Below are 24,437 nucleotides of genomic sequence, written 5' to 3'. Positions count from 1 at the left end.
AGGCCAGGCTGGATGAGGTTTGGAGCAACCTGGGACAGTGGAAGGTGTCCCTGCCCATGGCAGGGGGTGGAACTGGATGACCTTGAAAATCCCTTTAAACCCAAACCATTCTGTGGTTGTGAACTTTGTGCCCACATTCCAGGCCGAGAAACCAAGGCCATACTGGAAACTGCTGCAGATGAAGCTGCCCTGACATGAACAGAGCACACAAGTGGCTGCATCTATATAGTGATGCACACACAGCTCCCAGCCACCCCCTCCAAATTCTAACCCTGCAAAGAATTCCTGGATGTGTGACCAGGATCCCACCAGGCATCTCTCCCCCTCTGCACCCCATGCCACGTCCAAAGGAGACGATGCGTGTGGCACTGGACGTAGGCAAGAACGTGACAGGTCCTTCCCTTCCAAGTTTCCTTTAGAGGAAATCAAATAAATACAGAAAATAAAGACATGAAAAGAGGAGGATGAATCATGGCTTAGTCAGAGTGGGGGCTCGCCAGAGCAGTCGCTGCTGGTGCTGGCATTTTGATGCCAGGGGGAAGATGTCAGGGAAGGCTGGCTGGTAACCAGTAGGTTCTTCCAAAGGGGATGGAGAATTAAGTCTGGAGCTGTTATTTTGGGATGTGTCCAGAGCCTAATGCCACTGTTCAGGATGGGTTGCTAGGTGAGTTTGACGTTGGAGCAGCAGTGGAAGAAAGGAGGGAATTGAGAGGGTTTAGTTTTGGTGTTTTGAAGAAGTTTGAAGGCTGTAAACACCATAATAGGTGTGTGTCCCATTCTCACAGAAATGGGATTTTCCCCTTTTTCTCCCAGACTTTCCCTCTTTGCACTGCCCTTCCCTCTCCCACCTCTCTGGACCTGCTGCATTCATCCCTTGGATGCTCAAGGTCAATTTTTTCCCTATCTACCACCAGGACTTTCAGATTTTGAGCCCTGGTATTACATTTATACATTTATACATTTATACATTTATACATTTATACATTTATACATTTATACCCTGTCCCTTCTCATTTATTAAATATCTGCCACTTTCTGGTTGGGGTATGTATGGCAGCACCTCCAGCCTACACTGACTGGTTGATTCCTCGCTCCACACTCTGCCACACAGAGAATGAGGCTGTGGGACAGCATCACTGGCTGTCCCATGTCACGCTGTGCCTGTGGTGGCTCCCAAGGAGCTGGCACCTCTTCCTGACAACATTCAGGCCGCACCAGTGACTTAATTTCCTGAAAAATCGCTGAGCTAAGCACCCCCTTGGGCTCCTTTCACAGCAGCTGTGAGCAACAGCTTATTTACCAGTCCAGGTGCTATTTTTAGAGAGCTGGGATTTGGCATAGCACGATTTAAGAGGGCGAAAAATAATCCTCTGAGTGCACCTAGCGCTGTCCTGCTCCCCACCCTCCACCCGGCATGAAAGTGCCTTATAAATAGTAATGGTGCTTCTTCCAGCTGACCTCCCTCGGAGCAGCTGGGTGCTCGTGCCTTTGAAATCCAGGTCACTTATTTAGGAGTTGAAGCTTTCCGCTCCAGTTATTTAGGAGTTTCTAAGCCAAGAGTTACTAGGTGGATCTAATTTGAAGCGACTGTGATTTTAATTCAGGCAGGGTTTCGCTTTCAGGCTCCTTTTCATGTCGTGGGGGTGGTGATTTGTGAAGTGGAAAAGAGCCACGGAGAGGGGAGAGAGCTGCTGGAGGAAGGGGGATGATGCCCAAATTCCTTGTCCTGTAATATCATGTGAATTTTTGTCCTCCTTCTGACTCATGCTCTAGCTGGGAGCCGACTTTCTGTTGCCCTACATGTGAAAAGGATTTGGGGATTTTGTGCAGAGGGGTCCAGGGAGTGCTGTTGTGCCTGACTCCCATCCCATCCTTGCCAAATGGAGAACTCACAGCTCTCTCTCATCTCCCTTCCCACATCCCAAATCTCTGGTTCTTTTCCAGCTCACTCATAGTAACTTTTTTAAAATTTATTTTTAGGTTTTTTTTTTTTTTTTTTTTGCCTGTGAATATTTTTTCCCTGTGTAGGAGAGGGAAAGATTGTGCACTTTTTACTCCATCTTGGTTCCATGTAAGGAATTAGCCAGAAATATCTTCTTTCTAGATGTGTTATAAAAATACAAGCCTTTGCTTCCAGAGGAGTAAAATACCCTCTGTAACAAAAAAAGGTTATCGAACATTTTAGGTATCCAAAATGCTCCTTATCAGGCTTTGAATTCTGAAGCAAAATTTGCTTTATGAAACACCATCAAAGCAGATGCTCCCACCTCTACAGCTCTTCCCACCTATGACATATTCCCACATTTCCCTGCTGTGGCACATTCCCACCCAGCATCCTTCCCAAGAGATGAGAGCTTGAGCACCTGTGTATGAGGGATTTGGGCGTCATCACAGGAATTTTCAGGGTGGTCCCAACCCCTCTGTGCTGCAAACAGGGGCTGTTCGGGGCTGTCAGCATTGCTGGGATGCTGTTTGCAGCCTAATTTGTTGTGAAAACGTAACTTGTAGGAACCTGGCGAGTGCACTAAGAAGTTTAATAAACTAATAAAATGATGAAAATAAAAATAATTATTACGAATAACTGTTGTTATTATAATAAAATTATTACTATTAATATTAATATTAATATAATTAATAATAGCAACAACATATTTATTGTACGTGAATATAATGTGATAACTAGGAAAATATTGAACTAAGAGTAAAATAGTAAAATAATAAAATAATAGTTGGAAACGATTAAATAATAAATAATTAAAAGAGATGAATAAATTAATATTAAATTTTAAAAGTATTGATTAAAAATTAGCATTATGCGCCCGTTTGAGAGCAAAGGCTCCCCGCGGAGCATCCCCAGCGCCGCGGCCGCTCCAGCCGCCCCCGAGCCGCTGTTCGCGGAGGGACGCGGGGGGGCCCCGCCGCCTCCCGGCCCCGCCCGGGCGCGGAGCGGGGCGGAGCAGCCGCGGTGGCCGCGGGCGGAGGCGGAGCCGCCGCATCCTGGGCATCCCCTCCGGGGGAGGCGGCCCGGCACCGCATGTGCGACGTGAGCGACGTGCAGGAGCGCAGGGCCGGCATCCCCTGGTCCCCCGGGACCCCCCGGCATCCCCCGGCCCCCCGCGGGACCCCCCGGCCCGAACCCGCTGAGCGCGGAGTGGGGGGCGCAAGGGGCGCGCCGGAGGAGCCCCCCCACATCCCACCGCTGTGTACTTTGGGTTCCTTTTTTTTCTTTTTTTCTTTTTCTTTGTTTTTATAATTTTAATTTTAATTTTTTGTCTCTCATTTTTTTTCAATTTTATTTTTTACTTTATTCCACTTTATTTCCAATTTTTTAGTTCATTTCCTTTATTCCCTCCTTATTTTCCCCTCTATTCCTTATTTATTTTCTTAATTAATTTTTGATTCATTTTATTGTTTTTCTCTTCATATCTTTCATTCCTTTTCAATTATTTTAATAGTTTAAAAAAGTTATTTATTATTGGATTTTAATTTCCCCCTTTTTTTTTTCCTTATATTCACTTTACATCATTTTACATCATTATCCCTCGTGGATTAAAAAGACGTAAGACATTAAATAGCACATTTATTTAACTATTTTAGTTTGGGGGTCCCCTGCGCACCCCAAATTCCCCGCTTTGGGCGGGGGGGGGGGGGTCGGTGCCGCGTCCCCCCCTCGGAACAAAGCGGGTCCTTTGTCCGCGCTGCAGTGCGGGGGGCGGGCGGCAGGGGGCAGCAGGGACCGCTATCCCCCTCCCACCCCTTCATCCTCCTCCTCCTGCCCATCCTCCTCCTCCTGCCCATCCTCCTCCTCCTGCCCATCCTCCTCCTCCTCCTCCGCGGCGCCGCAGCGCCCGCCCGGCCCCGGCCCCGGCCCCGGCCCCGCCCCGGAGGCGGTCCCGGCCTGTCGGGATAGAAGTAGGAGGCCCGGCGGCTGCTGGCACATCGTGAGCGGAGCCGGCCCGAGCAGCAGTGCGGACTGCAGCACCGCTCCTTCCCTGGCCGCCTCGCGTGGAGATTCTGCTGCCTTTCTTCTCTTATTATTGTTTGTTTTTGTTTTATTTTTTTTTTTCCCAATTAAAAAGGGAAGATCATTTTTAAAAAATTTTAAAAATATATATATATATTTTTTTTTTTTTTTTTTTTTCCATCGCGGTTCGCGGCGGGGCTCGTCCTCGCTCCCTCCCGGCGCGCAGCGGCTGCGCTGGGGCCGCTCCTGCCGGCTTTGTGCCCTGCAGCCCCGGCCCTCCTCTTCCTCCTCCTCCTCCCCCTCCTGCCGTAAAACCTTCACGAGGCTCGGAGCAGCATCTGAAAGCGCCGCAGCCGCTCGCCCAAACCACTGACTGCAAAAAAACCCCCTTTTTATTTATTTTTTATTATATATTTCCGCCACCTCCTTCCCCCCCTCCCATTTTTTTTTTTTTTTCCTCCTCCTCCCTCCCGCAAAGGCATCAAGGTGGACGCGGAGCGCAAAAAGACCTTTGTTTTAAAAATGCCCATGGAGCTGACGCAAAGCCGCATCCAGAAGATTTGGCTTCCCAATGACAACCGCCCGGCTCTGCCCCGCCGCTGTGAGTACGGGCACCGCAGCATCCCGGAGGGATGGGATTTGGCTGGAGGGATGGGATGGGTGGGAAGCACTCCCCTTTCTCCGCGCACCCCGGCGGGGCTCTTTGCAGCGCCCTCTCAGCATCCCTGCAGCATCCCTCCTCCCTTCTCTCCGTGCCCCAGCATCCTCCCGTGCCCGCATCCCACTCGCTGCCATCCCGTGACTCACTCCCAGCCCTTGGCAGCGGGAGGAAGGTGCAGCCGTCACATGGCCCCGCCGAGCGCAGGATGCGGGGAGGTGCTGGGACACGCGTGGCCCAGTTTCCACTCTCCGCTCCTAGCCTTGGGATTAAAAGGAGAGGGAGCAGGTTGTTCACCTCGCACCCGGGCGCCAGCTCAGCTGGGATTTTCGCGGTGTCAAGCAGCTCGCTTGGGGATTTGTTAATGACCGAATCATGAATGGTTCGGGTTGGAAGGGACCGTGAAGATAATCTCGTTCCACACCCCTCCTGCCATGTGACAGGACACCTTACACGAGACCAGCTTGCTTCAAACCCCGTACAATTAGTGTGCTAAATTTTTCTTTTCTTTTTTTTTTTTTTCTTTTTTTTTTTTTTTTTTTTTTTTTTTTGACGTGGAGGGAGGATTAGGGCAATGGATTTAGGAAAAAAAAAAAAGCCAAACCCAACCGAACACCAGCCGTTTGCACTTTACCACTTAACCCTGTGGGGACGAGATAGGAGGCAGGTGGAGGGGGAGGCAGAAATTAATGCTGTAACTTCTGCAGTGGTTTCCCCTTGTCTCTGAAGCTCAGAAAGATCCTTGAGTGGTTGAAACCGTGGTTTTATATATATATATATATATCGAATGCTTGGGTCATCCCGGTGTTACTATAAACCAAATCTTGATTCATGATCCAATCCGAAGGCTCAGGAGGCAGGTCCTTTAACTCGCCCACCAGCTACACTGACAGCCTGCCAGTTGTGCAACTCTTAGCTCTAAATGAGCGTCGCAGGAATGTGCGGAGCCGGGATGGAGGGGGTGGCACTCGCAGCTTGGCGAGGGATGGAAGTGGCTTGGGTGAATCAGTCTTTCCGACGCTTGTCTTCATCAGGCGTTTAAAGTCGCTTCTGATGTTTATTTACCTTGGCTGGGAAGTTTCCCCTCCTAAACAATAATAATAATTTTTTTTTAAAAAATAGATATCCTATGAACTTGCCAGATGCTGTTGCCCGTGGCTGTGGGTCAGGCACCCTGGAGCAGATGTTGGGATATGCAGCCTGTGCCTGGCAAGGGCAGCTCTGTAGCGGGAGCTGCCGAGGAAATGAATTTCAGCAACAGGCTGCACATCTGGGTTGCCAAAGGGCTTTGCTTAGAGTGGGACAAAACGTCTCCGGGCTTAATGCTTTGCACGTGTGTCTGTGTGGTTTGATTTTTCTCAAGGACTGGCACCTCTGAAAGAAATCCCTTGTGCATGCAGTGGTTTTTTGCCACTTCATTCACCTGGTTTTTCAGAGACACCTCCCTCTTGGCCGAGGAGAAAACTAATATATTTCATATATTAAGGCAGCGAGGGGCTTATTAATAACATAATGTGGCTTCTAATTATTTTTTCTTGGGGCGGAAACGAGCCATGCTGGGCAGCGTTTGCTGTGCAACGTGGAAAGCGGGTATTTAGACCTTTTTTTAGCTTATTCTTTTTTAACTCAAGGTATTTTAAACGCGAGGTGCTATTAATTTCTCAGCAGCAACAAAGAGCAAGGGCTGCAAAGCTGGGTGGGAACGGAGGAATAACGGAGACCACGTCCAGCGCGATGCCTGGAGGGAGCGGGAGCATCCTCTGGAAGGACGCTCCCTGGGTGTGAAATAATTAGTGCGATTGTCCGATTGCTCGTCCAGGGGAGGCTGGGGCGGCTGCAGTGATTCCTTCAGCTGGCCTTTTGACGGCGATCCATTAAATTGCTGTCACGCTGCACGTCTCTCACGTAGGGGCTGGGAAAGTCAAGCCGTCGAAGGCGCTGGCTGGGCAGAGCCGGGCGAGGGGAGGGGGATGCTCCAGGAGGGAAGGGGCTGCCGCTGCCGTTCTCCTTCTTTTCCATCCTTTTTCCCGTCCCTCCGGCTCGGTGGGTGTGGAAACACCCGCCGGGGATGGGCGCGTTAATGCCCGGCGCGCAGGGTTTGGGGCGGTAGCGGTTCCACATGTGCGTGCGGTGCAGAGTGCAGGGTCAGGCATCCCTGAAGGTGCTGGAATTGCAGCGGGAAGAAGCTGGGAAAAGGGCAATCGGACTAACGGAACATGCGGTTTGGGTTTGTAGGGGGCTCTTGGGGAATACTTATGAGGAGACTGTAAAAATGCCTGAAGTGGGGAGGTGGCTGTTTTATCCGACTTTTTACAGAAGCAAATTTCCTTCCTTTGTGCTGGTTTTTTTTTTTGTTGTTGTTCTTTTTTTTTTTTTTTTTTTTCTTCTTCTTCTCTTCCTTTTACCGGCTGGTGAAGCTGACTTTCTGGCAAATAGCAAAAGCGATGAGCTCCTTCTAAATATCCTCTGATTGAGCCTGAAAGTCATCCCTGTCCTTGCCTTACCTGGCTAGATGTCGATAAGGCATAATGAATATGTATTGAAATCCCTGATAGCTTCCCAGCAGTGCTGAAAAGGAAATGATGAATGAGGCCTTTGTGAAACTCTGGGAGCAAAACACTGGGTTCTGTTTCATCCCTGATGCAAAGTTTCCTGGAGACTTCTGGTTTGGGCTCAGATTCCTGATGAAAAGTTGCTCACTGATGCCATGGTGTTTTGGGAAGTGCTCCCCAGGTGCTTTTCCACTGTACAAGGGGAACCTGGATCTTTCCTCTGGCAGCAAAAACTGGGGGAAGATTCCTGAATTAGGGATGCTTAACTCTTGCAGCACCCTTTGGAGGTGACATGTGCATGCTCACACAGTGCCAGCTCTGGGACTGACACAGCTGTCTGGAGCCACAGGGACATGAACAGTACCCAGCATTGTCCCTTTACTCGTGAAGTGCTATTTAATGGCCCCAAATCCTCTTGGCTCTGCTCTTTGAGATCCTTTGTCCACTGGCAGGTAGAGAGAGGTTCCTTATTCAGATATTGTTCCTTCCTCCTTCCCCCTTTATCTAATAAGTGTGTGGCTTTTGTGTAAAAACAGGCTTGCACCCATAGCTTGGATGAGGATGTGAGACTTGGGGGGTGGGGGGAAGTATTTTTCTAGGTATGTTGCACAGCTCCCTTGTACCTCAGCACAGAAAATTGGCACTTGTGCCAAAACTATTGGGAGCTGCCCTGGGATTTTTAAATGCAGCACTGGGGAGGGTGAGTTGCACAAAGGGCGTGAGCATGAGGGCAGCTCCAGCTTGAGGAATGTGAAATCTATGAAAGGGGGAAAAAAAAGAGAAAATATATTTTAGGTAGTTTTTAATCTCTTGCTTGCTGAGTTTGCTTTGGTCAGAAACTTGGGAAGATGATGGGTGGCTCTTCTCTGACATCTGGGTACCAAGTACCATAACTCTTCCTTGAAGCCTTAATTTGGTTTCTTCAGCTGTTGGATTTATTTCTTTTCTTTGAAGGGGAAGGTAATCCCACGTACTTGGGCATGTTCTGTGGATACCTCTCAGTTTGTTTGCCTTTTCCAGATCCACACTGAGAAAAATCTACCCCAGCCCTGTCACCATCCTCGGTAGCCCCTGGCATCCCCTGGTCCCACCTTCAGGCAGCTGTGACAGGCAGGCAGAGCTCTCCACCCAGGCCATAATTAAGCTGGGTTTTATGGCTCTGCCACCAGCCACTCACTCCCTGCATTCCTTTCCTATGAGGTCTCTGGGCTCCTGGGTAGATGGAGGGGTGGGTGAGAAATCCCCTGCAGGGTCCCATCTGTCCTGCAAATGCTGCCTCTGGATTTTCTTTCCAGCTGTTTGACATGGACCCTCTTTACCACAACAAAAAAAAAACCAACCCAACAACCCAGCTTGGGTTTATGAGGAAAAAAGGGATAAATCACTTGGATATCTGCTTTTGAATGTTGGTAGTTCTGTTGCTCTCTTGCCTTGTTTGTCGTCAGAAAATCCGGTTAGTTGGTTGTGTGTCAGCTGAAAATCTAGTCAAAGGTTTTTGGAAGATGCTCTCTGTGGGTGAAGATCTTGGAGCAGACCTGGTATTTCAGCAGCACTGCTGCAGGGCTGGGTCTAAAGTCCTTGGCTATCCTTTCATAGAATTGGCCAAGCCATGGGAATGCAAAGCTGTGCTTGCCTGGATTTTTAAATAATTTTTTAAAATTATTTTTTATTTTGGTTGCAAACCAAGGCACAGAGGCTGTCCAGGGAGCCTGGGCCAGCTGCTGGCCCCTTGCCTACTTTCAGGATGTTCTTGCCATGGCTTTCAGGTGTCCTGCAGCTGCTGAAGGACTTGGAAGGAGTCTGGATAAAAACAGGTGCCTTGTAGGGTTGATGCTGGATGATGAGCTGGAGAATTAAGAGCTGCTCCTGTTCTTTTTCCTTGCAGCTTGTGGGCCTCAGCTTGCCAATTCCCCCACTGTGATAGTCATGGTTGGCCTGCCAGCCCGTGGCAAGACCTACATCTCCAAGAAGCTGACTCGCTACCTCAACTGGATCGGTGTCCCCACAAAAGGTAAGGCTTTCACTGGCTTCCAGGGAAAAGCAGGAGGTGTGGTCCTCAGGAATTCCTCTGGGAGGTCAGTGCTTTGGGAGATGGGGGGTGGTGGGGGATACAGGCCAAATATCTGTATTTTCACATCCTGAGCAGCCCAGGTTCTCCTTCACTTTGAAGACCAAGGGATGCCATGAGCCTTTTGCTCTAAGGATGTAATTTCTTGGCCCCTAGCTTTCTTTAACTGCAGAAGCTGAACAGCTGAGTCAAGCTCCTCATTTTGATTTTTTTTTTTTCCTCCTTTCCCACCCAGTTTTCAACGTTGGGGAGTATCGCCGTGAGGCTGTGAAGCATTACAGCTCCTATGACTTCTTCCGTCCTGACAATGAGGAAGCCATGAAAGTCAGGAGGTGAGTGTGGGCACCACCTCCCTGATCCCACAGGGGTGCTGAAGCCTGTGGCTGGGATCACAGTTACCCACTTTGGGGGTGACGAACAGAGAAGCTGGGCTCTGGTTTGAATTTCCCCTTCCTACCCAAGGAGAGTTTTGAGAGCTCAAAGCTGAACCTCTATGGGATTGGTAACTTCAGGGTGACCAATGCACCCAGAGGGCATCAGGGCCACGTGTCTGTCCCCTCTTTTGCAGGCAATGTGCCATGGCTGCCCTGAGGGATGTGAAGCTGTACCTGACGGAGGAGGCAGGGCAGATTGCGGTGAGCTCTGAGATGTGCTCTGGGGTTTGGCAGCTGTGCTGGCCCCAAAGGTCTTCTGCAGTCCCTTCTCTGAGGAGGGGCTCACTGGGAAACCAGGCCTTTGTGGTGCTAATTGAGATATTTTGCTTTTAAAGGTTTTTGATGCCACTAATACCACACGGGAGAGGAGAGGGATGATCCTAAACTTTGCCAAAGAGAACGGATTCAAGGTTGGTGCATGGGGCTGATGCCTGCATTGTGAAGTCCAGTGTAGTGTAGAGTTGGTGTATGTTCTTTCATTCTTGTGTTATCCTCCTGCTGCTCCTGTGTGAGGGAGATTTCACTGCTGGGTTTGATTAAAAATATGAAACTCTTCCCTCATTTTCTGTACTTAGCCCTGGAGAAGGAATTGGTGGGAGTGGGGCTGAGGGAGACCTCCCTTGGTCAAGCAGGGAGGAGGTTGTGTTGTGCAAGGAGCTGGTTGAATGTTACAAACCTTGTTGGTGGCTTCCAGCTGAGCTTTGCTTTGCTTCCCAGGTGTTCTTCATCGAATCTGTCTGCAATGATCCCAATGTAGTTGCCACCAACGTTATGGTAAGTGTGGAACTTGTGGAAGTGTCCTGCTTTTGCTTTCCCTCCGTAGAGAGATATGAATGGCATCACCTTCACAAGCCCTGGTCCTCCTCGTGGACTTCAACCACCCTGGTATCTGCTGGAGGGACAGCACAGCGTGGCACCGGCAGTCCAGGAGGTTCCTGGAATGTGTTGATGATGACTGCCTTCTCCAAGTGATAGCACCTCTCCTTGTTTGCTCTCCTGTGTTGCACCTTGTTGTCACCAACAAGGAGGGGCTGGTGAGGACTGTGAAGCTCCAGGGCAGCCTGGGGTTCAGTGGCTGTGAAGTGAGATGTCAGGAGAGCAGATTTTGGCATGGAGTACTATGGGATAAAAAGCCCAGGAGGGAAGAGGGGCCTGAGAAAACTGGTTAATGTTCATGGGTCATCTTCTCCAAGTTCGGCTGTGATGCATTCCCAACAAAGGAGCAGGCATCAAAAATGCCAGGAGGGCTGCGTGGATGAGCAAACTCAAACACAAAAAGGAAACCTACAGAGAGAGGATGGAAGCAAGGACAGGCAGCCCAGGAGGAATACAGAGATCACCTGAGCAGCCAGGGAGTGGGTTAGGAAAGAAAAAGCCCTGACAGAACTGGGGAACTACAGGCTCAGCCTCACCTCAGTTTGGGAAGATCATGGAGGAGATCATCCTGGAAACTCAGCTAAGGCAGATGGAAAATAAGGAGGTGATTGGTGACAGCCAACATGGCTTCGCTGGAGGCAAATCCTCTAGCCAGGGGCTGGGGCTGAAGAGTGTCTTTTGCTCCTGTTGAAAGCTGTTGTCCCATGTTGTTCCAGTGACCAACTTTCTGGGAGGTTGCACACAGCCTTTTCCACAACCAAATGTTCAGTTTGCTTTTTTTTTTTTTCCCCCTAAGCTGGATTTTTTGGAGGATTTTAATCCCTTTATTTGGAAACTAATGCTTGAAGGGCGAGAAAATGAGCTCCTAGCTGAGCGTGGGATTTTGCTCCACGGGGAACTGCAGATGAATGGTGCTCTTAGTGCTGGGATCAGTGTGGAAAATACAGCCCAGGCCTGGGATGCTGCCACAGGCGTTGATCCATTGTGTTATCCTGTTGGTTTCAGGATTGCTTGTGAAGTTACCCATGTGTAATGCTGCTGTTCAAACCCAAATCTTCAGGAAAAAGCAGCTTGTTAGATTAGTTCAGGCAGGACTTAGTCCATGAGGCTTGCAGATATTCACATTGCCCATTTCTAGTGTTTTTCAGCCCAGTAGCTTGCAGGAAATAATGCATGGAAAGGGGTTGAATGTTGCCATCCTACCAGCCTGCTGCTGAGCTGAGCTAAGCATCTTGTCTAAGCTCATGCACTTTCCATTCTCAGCTTGACTTTGAACCTGATGGGGCTTTTTTAGCCATAAGGAAGGTCAGTTTTCCTGCTCTGCTGGGTGGTGAGGTGCTACCCCAACTCCTGGGAGAATGGGAGTGGACTGATGAGCATCTGTACTAATCATGCAAATGGTTTATACCAAGTTCTCCCACTTTGTGCTTGGTTTTGGGCCTAGTCTGCTTCTCTTCTGCCCTATGATGAGTGATGACTGTAAAGAAGTCATCACTTAGTTTCAGCTAATCACTGGTTCTTGGCAGGACTTTGAAATTCCAGATTAGCATTGTCTGGCTTGGAAAGCCTCCTAACCTCTCCTTGTGGCATGGTGTCTTTCCTGTTGCAGGAAGTCAAATTGTCCAGCCCAGATTACCGGGACTGTAATTCCACCGATGCCATGGAGGATTTCATGAAGAGGATCAATTGTTACCAAGCCAGCTACCAGCCCCTCGACCCTGATGACTATGACAGGTGAGAGACCTTGACTTCTGAGCTGCCTTGAACACCTGCCTTCTCCCAGGAGAGGAGCAGTGAGGGGTGGCGCTGTATTTCACTTTGTCTTCAAACACCTGGCTGCTCTAGAATGATCTATGGCCAGGCCTCACCTTGAATTCAGGCTTTTTTCTTGCAAATCTTGGTTACCCCTTGTCCTGTGCCAGGGAAATGGGCACTGATGCCTTCCCAGGCTCTTCTGGGCTTGGATGAGTTGTTTTAAACCTTGATCTGTGGGCCTAAATACAAAGGCTTTGGGAAAGCACTTGAATTTGCGTGGTTGAGGTGCTTTTGCCATTGTCCCAGTTAAAGGAAGGGACTGCTTGGCTCAAAGCTCAGGATTGAGCAAGCCCTGTGGTTTCTGCCTGGTTGTTGTGTGCCTTGGAAGAGCTTTGCTGTCCTCCCTGACTCTGCAGGCACCTCCCAGCCTTTCCACTGCTCACAAACACGTTTGTGTGCCCTGCACAGATTATCCCAGTCCTCCTGATCCCTGTCCTGGGGAGGAGTATGTTCCCTGTCAGTCCTGTCTAATCCTCTTTACTGCTGCAAGAGGAGGGGTGCCGATTACACTGGTGCTATTCAGCTCTCCATGAATCCCCGTTACCTGTTGGCTCCCTGCTGAAAATAGCCTGCAGGAAATCCTTTGAGCTGGGTGATCATGTGGACAGAGAACTCACAGGGCTGCCTTTTGAGAATGATGTCTCTGTCTGTCCCTAGGGAACTTTCTCTCATCAAAGTCATCGACGTTGGCCGGCGGTTCCTGGTCAACAGGGTTCAGGATCACATCCAGAGCAGGATTGTTTATTACCTGATGAACATCCACGTCCAGCCCCGCACCATTTACCTCTGTCGGCACGGGGAGAGCGAGTTCAACCTCAAGGGCAGGATTGGAGGGGACTCTGGCCTCTCCAACAGGGGCAAGAAGGTGAGGGAGAACCACAATGCTCCCCTGTGGCTTCCAGGAGTGATTTGGCTGTAGTAGATGCTGTACCTTGGGTTAAGTGCATGTTTGATGACAGCTGGGCTGCTGAGGATCCATCTGCAGCTCTTGGGGATCAATGAGTATGTGGCTGCCCTTCCCCTTAGAAGACTGGTCTGCCTGCCTATGGAAGACAGCACTTACGGGGACGCAGGGAAGAAGGCCCATTAGGAAGCTATGGACCAGGAATCAACCTCTCTTTTTTTATGTCCCGCAGTTTGCAGTTGCACTGAACAAATTTGTGGAAGAGCAGAACCTGAAGGACCTCAAAGTTTGGACCAGCCAGCTAAAGAGGACAATCCAAACAGCAGAAGCTCTTCAGCTGCCCTACGAGCAGTGGAAGGCACTCAATGAAATTGATGCTGTGAGTATCTGTGCAGCCACAACAGCTGGATGGAGCTGGTTGTTGCTTGGCAAGAAAGCATTGCTTTGCATGGTGTCTGTACTGATGCTTTTTGACTTGAGCATGTCCAGTAACCTCATGGATGTCCTGTCCTGGCAGGGTGTGTGTGAAGAAATGACCTATGAAGAAATCAGGGAGCAACATCCAGAGGAATTTGCTCTGCGTGATCAGGATAAATATTACTACCGTTATCCTTCTGGGGAGGTAGGTCTGCAGGGAGGCCCTCAGAGATGTCACTTTTGTTTTAAATGTGTCCTTTCTGTCTTCATTCTGTCCTCTACTCTTGAGCAGGGGAGCAGTGAGGGCTCCAAGAAACTAGATTTAAAAGGGATCAGGGCTCATATTTACCTCTACCTTGAGCTCTTGTGAAGCCTTGGTATATTAAGATCTCACTAAGAAATATGTCACTTAACAAAGAGTCCCACTGACTTTTTAGCAAATTAGGAGGAAAAGGTCCCTGGAGGTTTATAGTCCAACCTCCATCATTATATCCACTCGAGGTGTTGTGCTGCCCCAATTTTCTTTCATTTCCAAAAAAAGTAATTTTCACCTTGTTCTCAGCATCATTCCCTAAGGGTTGATGGTAATATCTCTGTTCCTGGTAGTCTGCTTTCAGGGTGTGACACAATGAGTTGGGAATTGGCATCAGTTCTGGATGATACTTTGGGCTGTGAATTGAGCTAATTATCCCCCAAATGAAAGTCATGCCCATAAATATTTCAAAAAAAACTTTGGGGGACATCCTCGTGACTGCGTTTCTAACAGAAGAATGTGTAGGGATATCAGCCACCAACTCTGGGTGTATGGGGCTCCTTCTGGCTGCCTGTCATGGTTTTTTATGAGGCCCTTCAAAACCCTGGGGTTTCTTAGCTTGCTCCAGGCTTCTCAGAACTTAGAAATCCTGTATAAAATCAAATTTCAAGATGATAGGTGCTGTCTTCAAAGCTATTGTTGCTTACCTTAATAAACTCTCCAGGACTGAGCTGTGATTCGCTGAGATGTGAATGGCTCCTTCTCTGACAGAAGAAGTTCTAGAGTAGCCTGAAGATGAGGATTTTTTTTTTTTTTTTTTTTTAGCATTTGTTGGTTTACTCAGAGGTGTGAAATCAGCAGGGGTACCAAGACAAGGACTGTTGTTTCTTTGGGGTGCTCGTTGCTGTGATTCCATGCCTCATCTCTCTTCCCTTCTGTCCCAGTCCTACCAAGACCTGGTGCAGCGCCTGGAGCCGGTCATCATGGAGCTGGAGAGGCAAGAGAATGTCCTTGTCATCTGCCACCAGGCTGTCATGCGCTGTCTCCTGGCGTACTTCCTGGACAAGAGTGCAGGTGAGATCCCTGACTCTGGGAAGGGGATTGGCCCTGCTGGAGGAGGGATGATGGATACAGCTCTGGGGAGATTGTGTTCACATCCTGGAGCCTGCATCTCTTTGGTGTGGGACGAAGGTGTGTGAGCCTGCCTTTGGAGAGGAGGTGGGATAACTCCCCTGCTTTGCTGTCTCTGCAGATGAAATGCCCTACCTGAAATGTCCCCTCCACACGGTGTTGAAGCTGACCCCGGTAGCCTATGGTGAGTGAGACTTTCCTCAACATGCATGGGGTTTGACTTACACCTCCTCCTGAATCCAGCCTGCCTCTGGAAGAAAAGCAGGGATCTATGATGGGGCACTTGGTAAGATCCTCTGCCTGCTGGGTTTGCTCATCTGTCTTTGTGCTCCTTTCTGCAGGCTGCCGGGTGGAATCCATCTCGCTGAACATTGAAGCAGTCAACACCCACAGAGATCGGCCAGAGGTGAGTGTTGCTTTTCCCTGGAGCTGCCCTTTGGTGTCCCCCTCCTGTCCCCTGAGGTCAGCTGGCAGTGGGAATGCCTGGGGTGGGCATGGGGAGATTGCTTAGCTGGGTGCTTGGAAGTGCTGCTGGAAGACTGGGAGCATCAGATGGGTTTTTGCTCTGCAAAGTCGTGGCCAGTTGAGGGTTTTCCAAGGGAAAAGGGCTGTTGCTTGTTCCTACTTCCCAGTGTGTTTGCCCAGGGAAAACTCCTCCCTGGTCTTTGACTTCCACCTGCACGGTCATCCACTTGCCTGAGCAGGGAATGGCACCGTGGATGGAGAAGGTGCCTTCTCCCAGGTCTCTCAGTTGGCTGGCAGAGCCTGGGCTCAATGCTTGCCCTACATCTGCCTCTGAGGGTCTTTTTCCTGGTATGCCCATGGCTGTCATTCTGCAGGGTGGGAGGTGGCAGTGCTGCGCTGGGGATGCTTTGTGGAGGAGACCCCTCGTGTGGAGAAAAGTTCTTGTAAGGTTGTGTCTGTCTGCCAAGAGCTCCACTGGAGGTCAGAGGCCAGAACAGGAGGATGCCAACTTGGTGTCAGGGCTGGGCACCCACCCAGAGTGGGCCACAGGGACCCTGGTAGCACCCATGTCCCAAGATGCTGGGACACTTCCAGCTTGTGCATAGTGGTGGTGGAGCCCAAAGTGATGCTGAGCAGTTGGAGCTCTCCCCTTTTGGCTCACATCTCCTTTCCTTTGCTTCCTGGCCTTGTCAGGTGGCAGCACCTGAGCAGCCTGTCCCTTCCCACAGCTGTAGGGGGGAAGCCAGTCCTTCTCCCTGCATTGGGCCATTGATACCCTGCTTTGCCACCCTCTCTGGGGATGGCAGGAAGGCCTCGGGTAGGATGGGGTGAGACACGTGCCATGTGCTTGGGTGCCCCTGCTCGGCTTTGTCTCCATCCCTCCTTGCTTGAGTTGCAGCTTGGCACAGTGCCGACCCTCGCTGGCTGCTCTGCTCCTACTTCCCAAATCTTCCTAATCAGCCTGGGCTGGCTCATCTTCCCTCTTCTTGCTTTCACTCCTCTCTCTGGGTGGGGGGACCAGCTTTGAGGAGGAGACTGATGGGCACCTCTGTGTTGTGAAGAGTCATGCCTTGATTGCTGCTGGGTGTATTTAGCTACCTGTAGTTACTTTTTTTGTCAGCTGAGACTTGGATGAGGAGGAAATCTGTCTCGTGTCTGAGTGCAGAGCCTTTTTTTTTCTCCCCTCCCCTTCTGCGCTCTTGAACATTTTGCATCGGGTTTTTTTTTTTTTTGTGTCCGAAGCCTTTCAGTGCATCCTTTGCTCATTGACAGATTGTGGGGAAAAGCAGAGGCCGCTTTAAAAAAAAAAGAAAACCAAAGCAACCTGCTTCTTTTTTTTTTTCCTTTATAACTGTCGCCTTCTTCCTTTTTTTTATTTTGCTTTATTTTTTTATATTTACTTTTATTTTCTTTGTCTCACTTTAATTTAGGAAGCAAAGAAGGGACCTAACCCGCTCATGAGACGTAATAGCGTTACCCCTCTAGCAAGCCCAGAGCCCACCAAAAAACCTCGCATCAACAGCTTTGAGGAGCATGTGGCTGTTTCTTCTGCCCTGCCAGGCTGTGTTCCTCAGGAAGTGCCCACGCAGATGCCGGGACAAGTTAGTTGAACTCTTCTTTTCTTTTTTTTTTCCTTTTCTTTTTTTTTTCTTTTTTTGTTGTTGTTCTCGTTTTATTGTTTGTTGTCCTCCTGTCACTCCTGAAGCTGAGGAGCCTGCTTGCACTTGTCATGACCTGTGCCGCTGTCTGAGATGCGTCTTCCTCCCACGGCTGCTGTTTCTCCCTGCCTTGGGTCACTGTTGATCCTCTTTGGGTTTTGAGAACCTGAGCTCTAGGCTGCATTAATTTAGTGCCTTCACCATTCAGCATCAACCTTCTGAGGAGTCTCCTCCCTGGCGTGAGCAGGAACAAAGGGCTCGTGCCTTCCCTCTGGGTGTGCTTGGCTCTGGTGTAGACCTGGGCATGGCAATAAATCAAATGTTCTTGTGCTCCTCTTAAGGAGGAGCTGCCAAGACTCACCTTTGGCTGGAGGGGTCTCCTTCATCCTGGAGCCATAGGCAAAATTGAGTAGAAGGCTCTCGGTGTGGTGAACGTGGGTGAAACCGTGTGGGTAGCTGCCATGGTGCTCATGTGTCCTCTCCTCTTTCACCCACCCATGAAGGGACATAGGAAGAGAGGCCTTGCTTGCTGCTCACTTCTCCAGGCACAAACTCCCTCCTAAGCTCACTAAGGAGTCCTGTATAATCTATAGGAGCCTTTGCCATGCTGCCCTTCCCACCAGCTGCCTGTTGGATCTCTCTGTTATTGCCCAGCCCCTCTCCCTGTTGTCTGTGTTGTGTGATGTCCTTTCTCCCCTCCTCACCCAGATCCCGAGCAGGTTAGGAATGGCTCCGTGCTCCCCCATTGCTCTGCTTGGTTGCTTTGCATGAGCCTCCCAGGACTGCTGAGTCTGTCTCAGCTCCCAGGGCTCTGCTTGGGCTGGTTGAGCCTCACAACAAACCTTCTGCCAGCTCTGGCTGCCCCTCGCTGCTGTCCACTGTCCTCTGCCCTGCGCGGTGCGGGGTTACTGACACCTCTCTCTGTTCTCTGTCTCTCTGCAGCCTTTACTAGGGAAGGCATGCCTGTAAGTACCTTCTTGCGTCTTATTCGCCCTTCCAACCCTTTTTTCCATGCCTCTTGCCATCCTGCTGGGGTGTTTTGTTGTTGCAAAATCTGGATGGGGTGGGGACAACTTGGAGTTGATGTTTTGCTGGTTTTGGGGAGGATTTGTTTTAGGGAAAGTAGAGAGGAGACTGTGGGTGCTGTTTGTATCCTAGCTTGTTGAAATATCCCAAATTTGTTGTGAAATTAAGCAAATTCTTGCTTGTGCTCTGATGGTGTTGCCTATGGGTGATGCTGCTGGGTTTTCCTGGAGTTGTCTCCTCTGAGATAGCACACTGTACTGTAGGTGAGAGACCTGGGTGCTCTGTCCTTCCTGAGGTCTCTGAGTTGTGTCTGAGTGATGGCACCAGAGTGATATCTGAGAAGCTTCTGACCTTCTCAGGAATGTGTTTTGTGGAGCTGGATGATCCTGGGATCAGCCATCTGCAGTTCTGCAAAACCTGGATTTTGGAAACAGTCAGCCTAGATGTCGTGGGCAGAGTAATTGCAAATTGTCCTCCTCTACCTAGAGCATGCAAGACATCTTGAGCATTTAATGCACTAATTATGAGTAGTCAAGGCTCTGGCAGTTTGGCTTAGTGCTGTTAGATCCCTGAGTAACAGGAACAGGACAGCTCTGGGATAAATTTGAAGCCTTTGGACTAATTCGTGCTACATCATTGAGTTGAGAGCAGCAGTTGTTGAGCAGTGCTCAGATGTCTTCTCAAAGACTTGGAAGACTTTGGGGCTGAGCTGATACTGGGGTAGTGCCCAGGGATCCTCTTGCCCTCTGAGGGCCAGTTCAAATTGGCCTGTGAGCATCCCTTGTCTGGGGTTGTTTTGTGGGCTGAAGACAGGGGGATCTGCTCTAACATGGCCAGGCCAGACCTCAGCCCTGCCTGTCTGTAGCAGCTGTTGAACCTCATATTTCTTCACCTTTTAGAGTAAGCCTTTTAGAGAAAAGGGAAGTTAGGAGTGTTGCACTTGGTTTTGCTGGTGGACAGGTTGGTTGAGATCACTGTGCTCCTGCATGAGTGTAGAGGTTGAGTTGCCCAGCATGGCCTGCATGCCTGTGCACCTTCACTTGCTGTTCATGGCCACTGAAGCCTCTGATGAAATGCCTGATCCTCTTGGGTTGCTCTGAAAGCATTTTAGTTTTTGTCCATCCATCTCTCCACTTTTTTCCCATCTGTATTGTAATAAAAGGCACTGCATGCCTCAGTGCTGGCTGGGACACTGAAAACACACTCTGGTGTTGAGTTTGGGAGATGGATGTGTCAGATTGTGCTGGAGCAGTCAGTGATGGTTACCCATGCCAGGTGTAGGCTGGCAGCAGCTGGGAACCTGTCTCCACCTCCTAGAGGAGGCTGCCTTTGTGGGACCCATGAGGACATGCCAAACTCAAGGCTTGGTGACATTCACACTGCTTTTAGCTCTGGGAGGCTGCTGCCTTGCACACTTGTTTGGTCCCTCACTGTCCCCACCTGAATGGGGGTTGGGGAGGTGGAAGGTGCCTCCTTCACAACTTGCACCGTAGGCCTGGGTTGGTAGTGGGAGCTTCACTGCATCAGCTCTCACTGTTGGGGTCTTGACACCCACCCAGGAGGACCAGGGGACACCTGGAGAGGCTCAGGACATTGCTGAGTACCTCAGAGTCCTCCTGGCTGTGGGATTGAGCTGACTGGGGGTCGTGGGACGACTTGGCGCGATGATTTCTTTTCCTTTTGCTTGGTTTGTGATCCAAAGTGCACTTTTGAACAGTCACCTGATCCCCTCCCTTCTTTTCCCCTTCACTTTTCATGCTTAAAAAGAAGACCCGTTTGTCACTTTCTCAAAGTTTTCTCTTTGCTAATATTTCCAAGGTAAATGGCTGTGGTGCATGTGGCTTTTCCTGACCCTCCTCCTGTCTCCTTAGATAAGAGAGAACAGCTCAGCCTGCTCTGCCTCATAGTTGGCTGGGATTCCTGGTGCTTGTAAGGGGCAGCTTAGGTAGTAAAAGCATTAAAAAAAAAAAAAGAGAATCCTTCCTAGCTGTTTCCTAGTCCTTTTTTTCCCTACCTTGTTTTGTGTAGTTCTGTGAGTTGGGAAATGTCCTTGTGGTCCCCTGGGCTTCTCCTGGAGCAGATGCTCTCCTCTGGATTAGTCCTGCTTGTGTTTAGCTGGTTGTCTCTGGTTTTGTGGTCCTCACCACATGCTGGTGGGTACCTGTTGTTGTCACCCTGCACCAGGACTGTGTCTAGAGCGTCTCTTGGGCCCGTGGTACCTCATGGGGTGTCATCAGGGGAGTTGTGCTGCTGCTCAACCACTGGTGGTGGCTGATCCTTGGCATGGCCAGTCGGAGCTGCCTGTCCTTGGCATTGCCAAGGATGGACAAACAATGACCTTGTCCTTGGCAGGTGGGGAGGACACTGCCCACCCTCAAGGGGAGCAAGAGAGAGATGTTTAATTGGGCTGTGTGAATGAGCACTGTGGTCCCCTGTCACCTTGCCTTGACCAAAGAGCAGCTTCACAAGTGCAGACAGGGTGGGGTGGGAGGGTTGCCTTGGGTTCAGCTCAGTTTTTAGAGGTATCTAAATTTTAACCCTGTAATTAAAGCCAGGCAATGCTTGAGGGGGTGAGTGGTGAGTCAGTCACCTGCCTCTCTGCTCAGGTGGGCAGTGTCCTCCCCTCTGTGGTGGGTGCATTTTAGTGACCTGTGTGTGGTTTGTTCCTCCTTGTCCCCTTGTTCATGTGTTCCTAGAAGGTGCTGCTGGGCTGGGGCCTGACTCCAGCACAGCCCCCAACGCCTCTCCTTCCCCTCTCATTCCAGAACATGAACAACTCCCAGAAGCCGTCGTGACTCCGTGGGCACTGTCGCGAGGGCGCTGCCGCCGGCGCCGCCAGCTTCTCATCCCATCGCCATTCCCGAAGCTTGCTTACAAACTGGTCCCCTCTGGCTGCGGCGAGGCCAACCCTCGGCTGGCTCCACTCACGCTGCCCGTTCATCCGCAAAGTCCTGCTCTGCTGAGGGGGGAGGGATGCAGGAGAGCGGAGGAGGAGCCCGGCTCCCCCTGGGGTCACCACCAGCTCTTCAGGCTGCAGCGTTTGCTCTCCTCTCCAGCATCCTGTTAGGTCGTAGCGAGCTGTAAAGTGCTTCTGTAGCGCACAGGAGTTTTAATTTTCCTCTCTTTCAGTGGTTTTGATCTTCTGTATAGATGATTGGTACCCATCCGTCTCTGGGTGGGGTGTGTATATATGTGGATGGTGCGGGGTTAGCAGAGAAATAGGGGGAAGGGAGGGGTGGGTAAAGGGGTTTTGCATTTTTTTAATTATTATTATTGTTAATTAATTTTGAACAAGCCCCTAACATGCTGTGCTGCAGTCCCTCACCCACACTACAGCCTGTCGCACACGCCAGCCTGGCTCACGCAGATCTGTGAGCACCAGGAAAGCAGCTCTGTGAGCTCCTTCACTGCAAGAACTTCTGGGTTTAATAAAAGAAACAAACCCATTCTTTCACTTTTTTAAAATCAACATACCTTAAAGGGGTTTGCAGAGAATGTAGATCTGCTGCTAAAACTGGTTGAAAGCTGCCTGCAGTGCATGAGGAACCACGCCAGCAGGGGCTTGGCTGATCCTTTCATCTTGGGGAGCACCCAGGGATGATCTGAGTTCAGGCATGGGTTGAATTTTGGGGAGGCTGAGCACTGTTTGAAGTGCTGTGCTGGTACTTCATCTTCCCTTTCCTCTTTTTTAGATGGAAGTGGAGATATTGGGAAGAGTTTGGATCCCCAGGCTGAGTTAGATGCATTTTGTAGCCACAGAGGTTCTCATGGAGGTGGCCACAGGTCTGGCCAGGTTGCAGGAGTCCCTGTCTGACTGCAAAAAGCCACAAGAAGGGACAGTTTTGTCTGTATTTTTTAAATTTTATATATACACACACGTGTGTGTGTATGTGTATATGTAGAAACTGCTTGGTTTTTGCACTTTATTTGTGGCAGAAGCATAACTACTTTAGTTTTTCCAAGTTGTGCCCCTTCACAGGGGAAGCCTGAATACAGGCAGCTTTTTCTGTTTGTTTTTAATTGTATTTTGCATGCTGAAAAGCTGGGACTACAAAAAAAATAGTAGTTACAGTGTTTGAGGTGGGGGGAACAGGGTGAGGTCCTGACTGACTCCATCAGCCAACCTCCCCGTGTTTGATCCATAAGATCCCTTTTGGCAGCCTGTCCTGGGCTAGGAGACAGCAGTTAAAAATGGCAATTAACCACTATTGCTTTGTGCAAAAGTCTGTGGATTTTGAATAAATTTTTTTTTTTTTTTTTTTTTTTTTGTGTTGGATTTTGAGTTTTTTTCCCCACCTACGTGCAGCATCTTCTCCATACCCATCTCATATTTTTTTGGCTGGAGGCAGGAGCTGAAGGCAGCCACACCCCTCCTTGCAGCCAGCACTGGGCTGGGGGACTGGAGGTGGATTCATCCTTCCCATGGCTTTCCCCAGTGTCCCGTGTAGGGAATACCATCCCCAGAGATGGGAGCGGAGAGGGTTGGGGGAGAAATGATGACTATTTTTTTTTTTGTGAGTGTGTGGATGTTTGGGGGGTGGGTTTGGTCTGTTTTTCCTTTGGGAAAAGGCGAACCACAGTGCCTCGCGCTTCGGCCTCGTGCTCGGAGTGGCACCGACGGCGGGAGGGCGCCGGGGCCACGCTCAGCCCGTGTCCCACGGGGGTGGCAGTCCTGGCAGTGCCCTGCCTGTGTGAGCTTGTGCATATGTGTATCATATTCCTGTACAGATAAAACAAAGAACACTTCCCCCCGCCCCGGCTTTGTTTCTTTTTTAATAGCCTCATTAAAAGCAGACTTCTCCCTGTGCTTTTGGTTTCTCTGCCTTTCAGATGAATGAATGTTTTGGGGAGGCCACTCACTTGGCTCTTTTCAGCCTCCTTCAGGGGGAGTTTTATCTCTCTCATCCTCCTGCTGCAAAAAGATAAGCCAGCAAATACAAACATGACGTCTGGCTGCCCCAAGATCAATCCTGTACACGTGTAATTGCGTGGATGTTTTGGTGTGTATTTGTGTGTGTGTGTGTGTATATATATAAATACATATGTATAAAACAGAAAAAAACCCCCATACTGGCCCTAAACTTTCTTCCTTTATTAGTAATAGAGGTCTCAGTAGGTCTACACAAACCTGAAATTTGAACATGGTGTTTTTACCAGTAATGGGAAAACTGGTCTCTTGCGTTCCTCTCGTGCTGGAGGGGTGGTGGGATGGTGTCAGCCCTGTGCCATCACACTGCCCCAAAACCTTGCTGTCCATTGTTTCTGGTTAACAGAGCCAAAGACTGGGCAGGGATGCTACAGCCAAGGCAGGGTGGGAGAGAGGACACGTCAAACCACACCAATGATTTATTTTCCCCCCTCTTTTTTTTTTTTTTCCCTCCCAGTTTGTTTTCCTTTGTGATACTTGAATTTATTTTTTTAATTTTTTGTTTTTATAGCAAAGCGCTCTTTATTTATTTAATGTACACTGCAAAGCTTGGAGAGAAGGGTGTAGTTACTTGGGATTACTTTTTCTTTGTTTCTGATTTGTGGGATGTTAACTGTTCTGTATATACATCTGGAATAACTGCCTGATGTAAAGCTGTGCCAGCTTAAAAACAGGGTATGCCTTTCAGAAATTTGTATATTTTGCAGTTGCTGGACCAATAAACTATCTTGTTGAAATACAGATGTGACCTGGTTCTTCCTTGTGTTAGAAGTTATGCTCTCAGGCCCTAAGGGTCACCATGTGCCAGCCCGTGCTGCCTCACACACATTCCTGTGCCTGATAAATGAAAAATCTCATAAAAGAGAAAGTGTGGATGCTCCATCCCTGGAAGTGTTCAAGGCTAAGTTGGAGGGTGCTTGGAGCAACCTGGACTCTAGTGGAAGGTGTTTTTCAATCCATTCTCTGAATTCTACAAGTGTTAACACCTACTTAGGACAAGAAAATGCCCCCCAAGCTCAACATCAACTCAAGAGTGCTACATCACTCTTGAATAGAAAGGTGACTTGTCCTGCCTAGATCTAAATCTAGGCTGCAACTGAGGCAGGACTAGGCCTTTATTCAAACCTGGTCTAGTTCTTGAAATCAAATACCTGCTAAAATGATTTGGTGCTGAATGAAGGGCTGGACAAGAGCTGTCCCCTGAGATCAGGGCTGGCTTTGCCCTGAAGGCAGGGAAACAGCAGCTGCCACCTGCAAGTAAAGTTCCCTGTAAAGTTGGGGGGGTAATT

General features: G+C 49.6%; 1 protein-coding gene across 7 annotated transcripts in view; it reads left to right on the top strand.

The window, feature by feature from the left end:
• The window catches only part of PFKFB3 (6-phosphofructo-2-kinase/fructose-2,6-biphosphatase 3), a 40,044-nt gene extending 16,155 nt beyond the window's left edge, over nt 1-23,889 (top strand). The window contains exons 2-18 of one of the 7 annotated variants that reach the window (XM_048301234.1): nt 4,443-4,565; nt 9,060-9,185; nt 9,478-9,574; nt 9,811-9,877; nt 10,012-10,086; nt 10,394-10,450; nt 12,162-12,286; nt 13,025-13,232; nt 13,504-13,650; nt 13,789-13,893; nt 14,886-15,015; nt 15,194-15,256; nt 15,414-15,478; nt 16,968-17,138; nt 18,138-18,160; nt 19,992-20,039; nt 20,987-23,889. In XM_048301234.1, the coding sequence (XP_048157191.1) occupies nt 4,443-4,565; nt 9,060-9,185; nt 9,478-9,574; nt 9,811-9,877; nt 10,012-10,086; nt 10,394-10,450; nt 12,162-12,286; nt 13,025-13,232; nt 13,504-13,650; nt 13,789-13,893; nt 14,886-15,015; nt 15,194-15,256; nt 15,414-15,478; nt 16,968-17,138; nt 18,138-18,160; nt 19,992-20,039; nt 20,987-20,993 (1,637 nt within the window). In that variant the 3' untranslated portion in view covers nt 20,994-23,889. Of the gene's footprint in view, nt 1-3,920; nt 4,566-8,115; nt 8,135-9,059; nt 9,186-9,477; nt 9,575-9,810; nt 9,878-10,011; nt 10,087-10,393; nt 10,451-12,161; nt 12,287-13,024; nt 13,233-13,503; nt 13,651-13,788; nt 13,894-14,885; nt 15,016-15,193; nt 15,257-15,413; nt 15,479-16,967; nt 17,139-18,137; nt 18,161-19,988; nt 20,040-20,986 lie in introns of those variants that run through there. The other 6 variants (XM_048301237.1, XM_048301239.1, XM_048301238.1 and 3 more) reach the window with 6 other exon arrangements.
• The last annotated feature ends 548 nt before the right edge of the window (nt 23,890-24,437 follow it).

Source organism: Corvus hawaiiensis, chromosome 4 (genome assembly GCF_020740725.1).
Source record: "Corvus hawaiiensis isolate bCorHaw1 chromosome 4, bCorHaw1.pri.cur, whole genome shotgun sequence".
Classification (NCBI taxonomy): Eukaryota; Metazoa; Chordata; class Aves; order Passeriformes; family Corvidae; genus Corvus; species Corvus hawaiiensis.
This window is presented reverse-complemented; position numbering and strand designations above follow the sequence as displayed.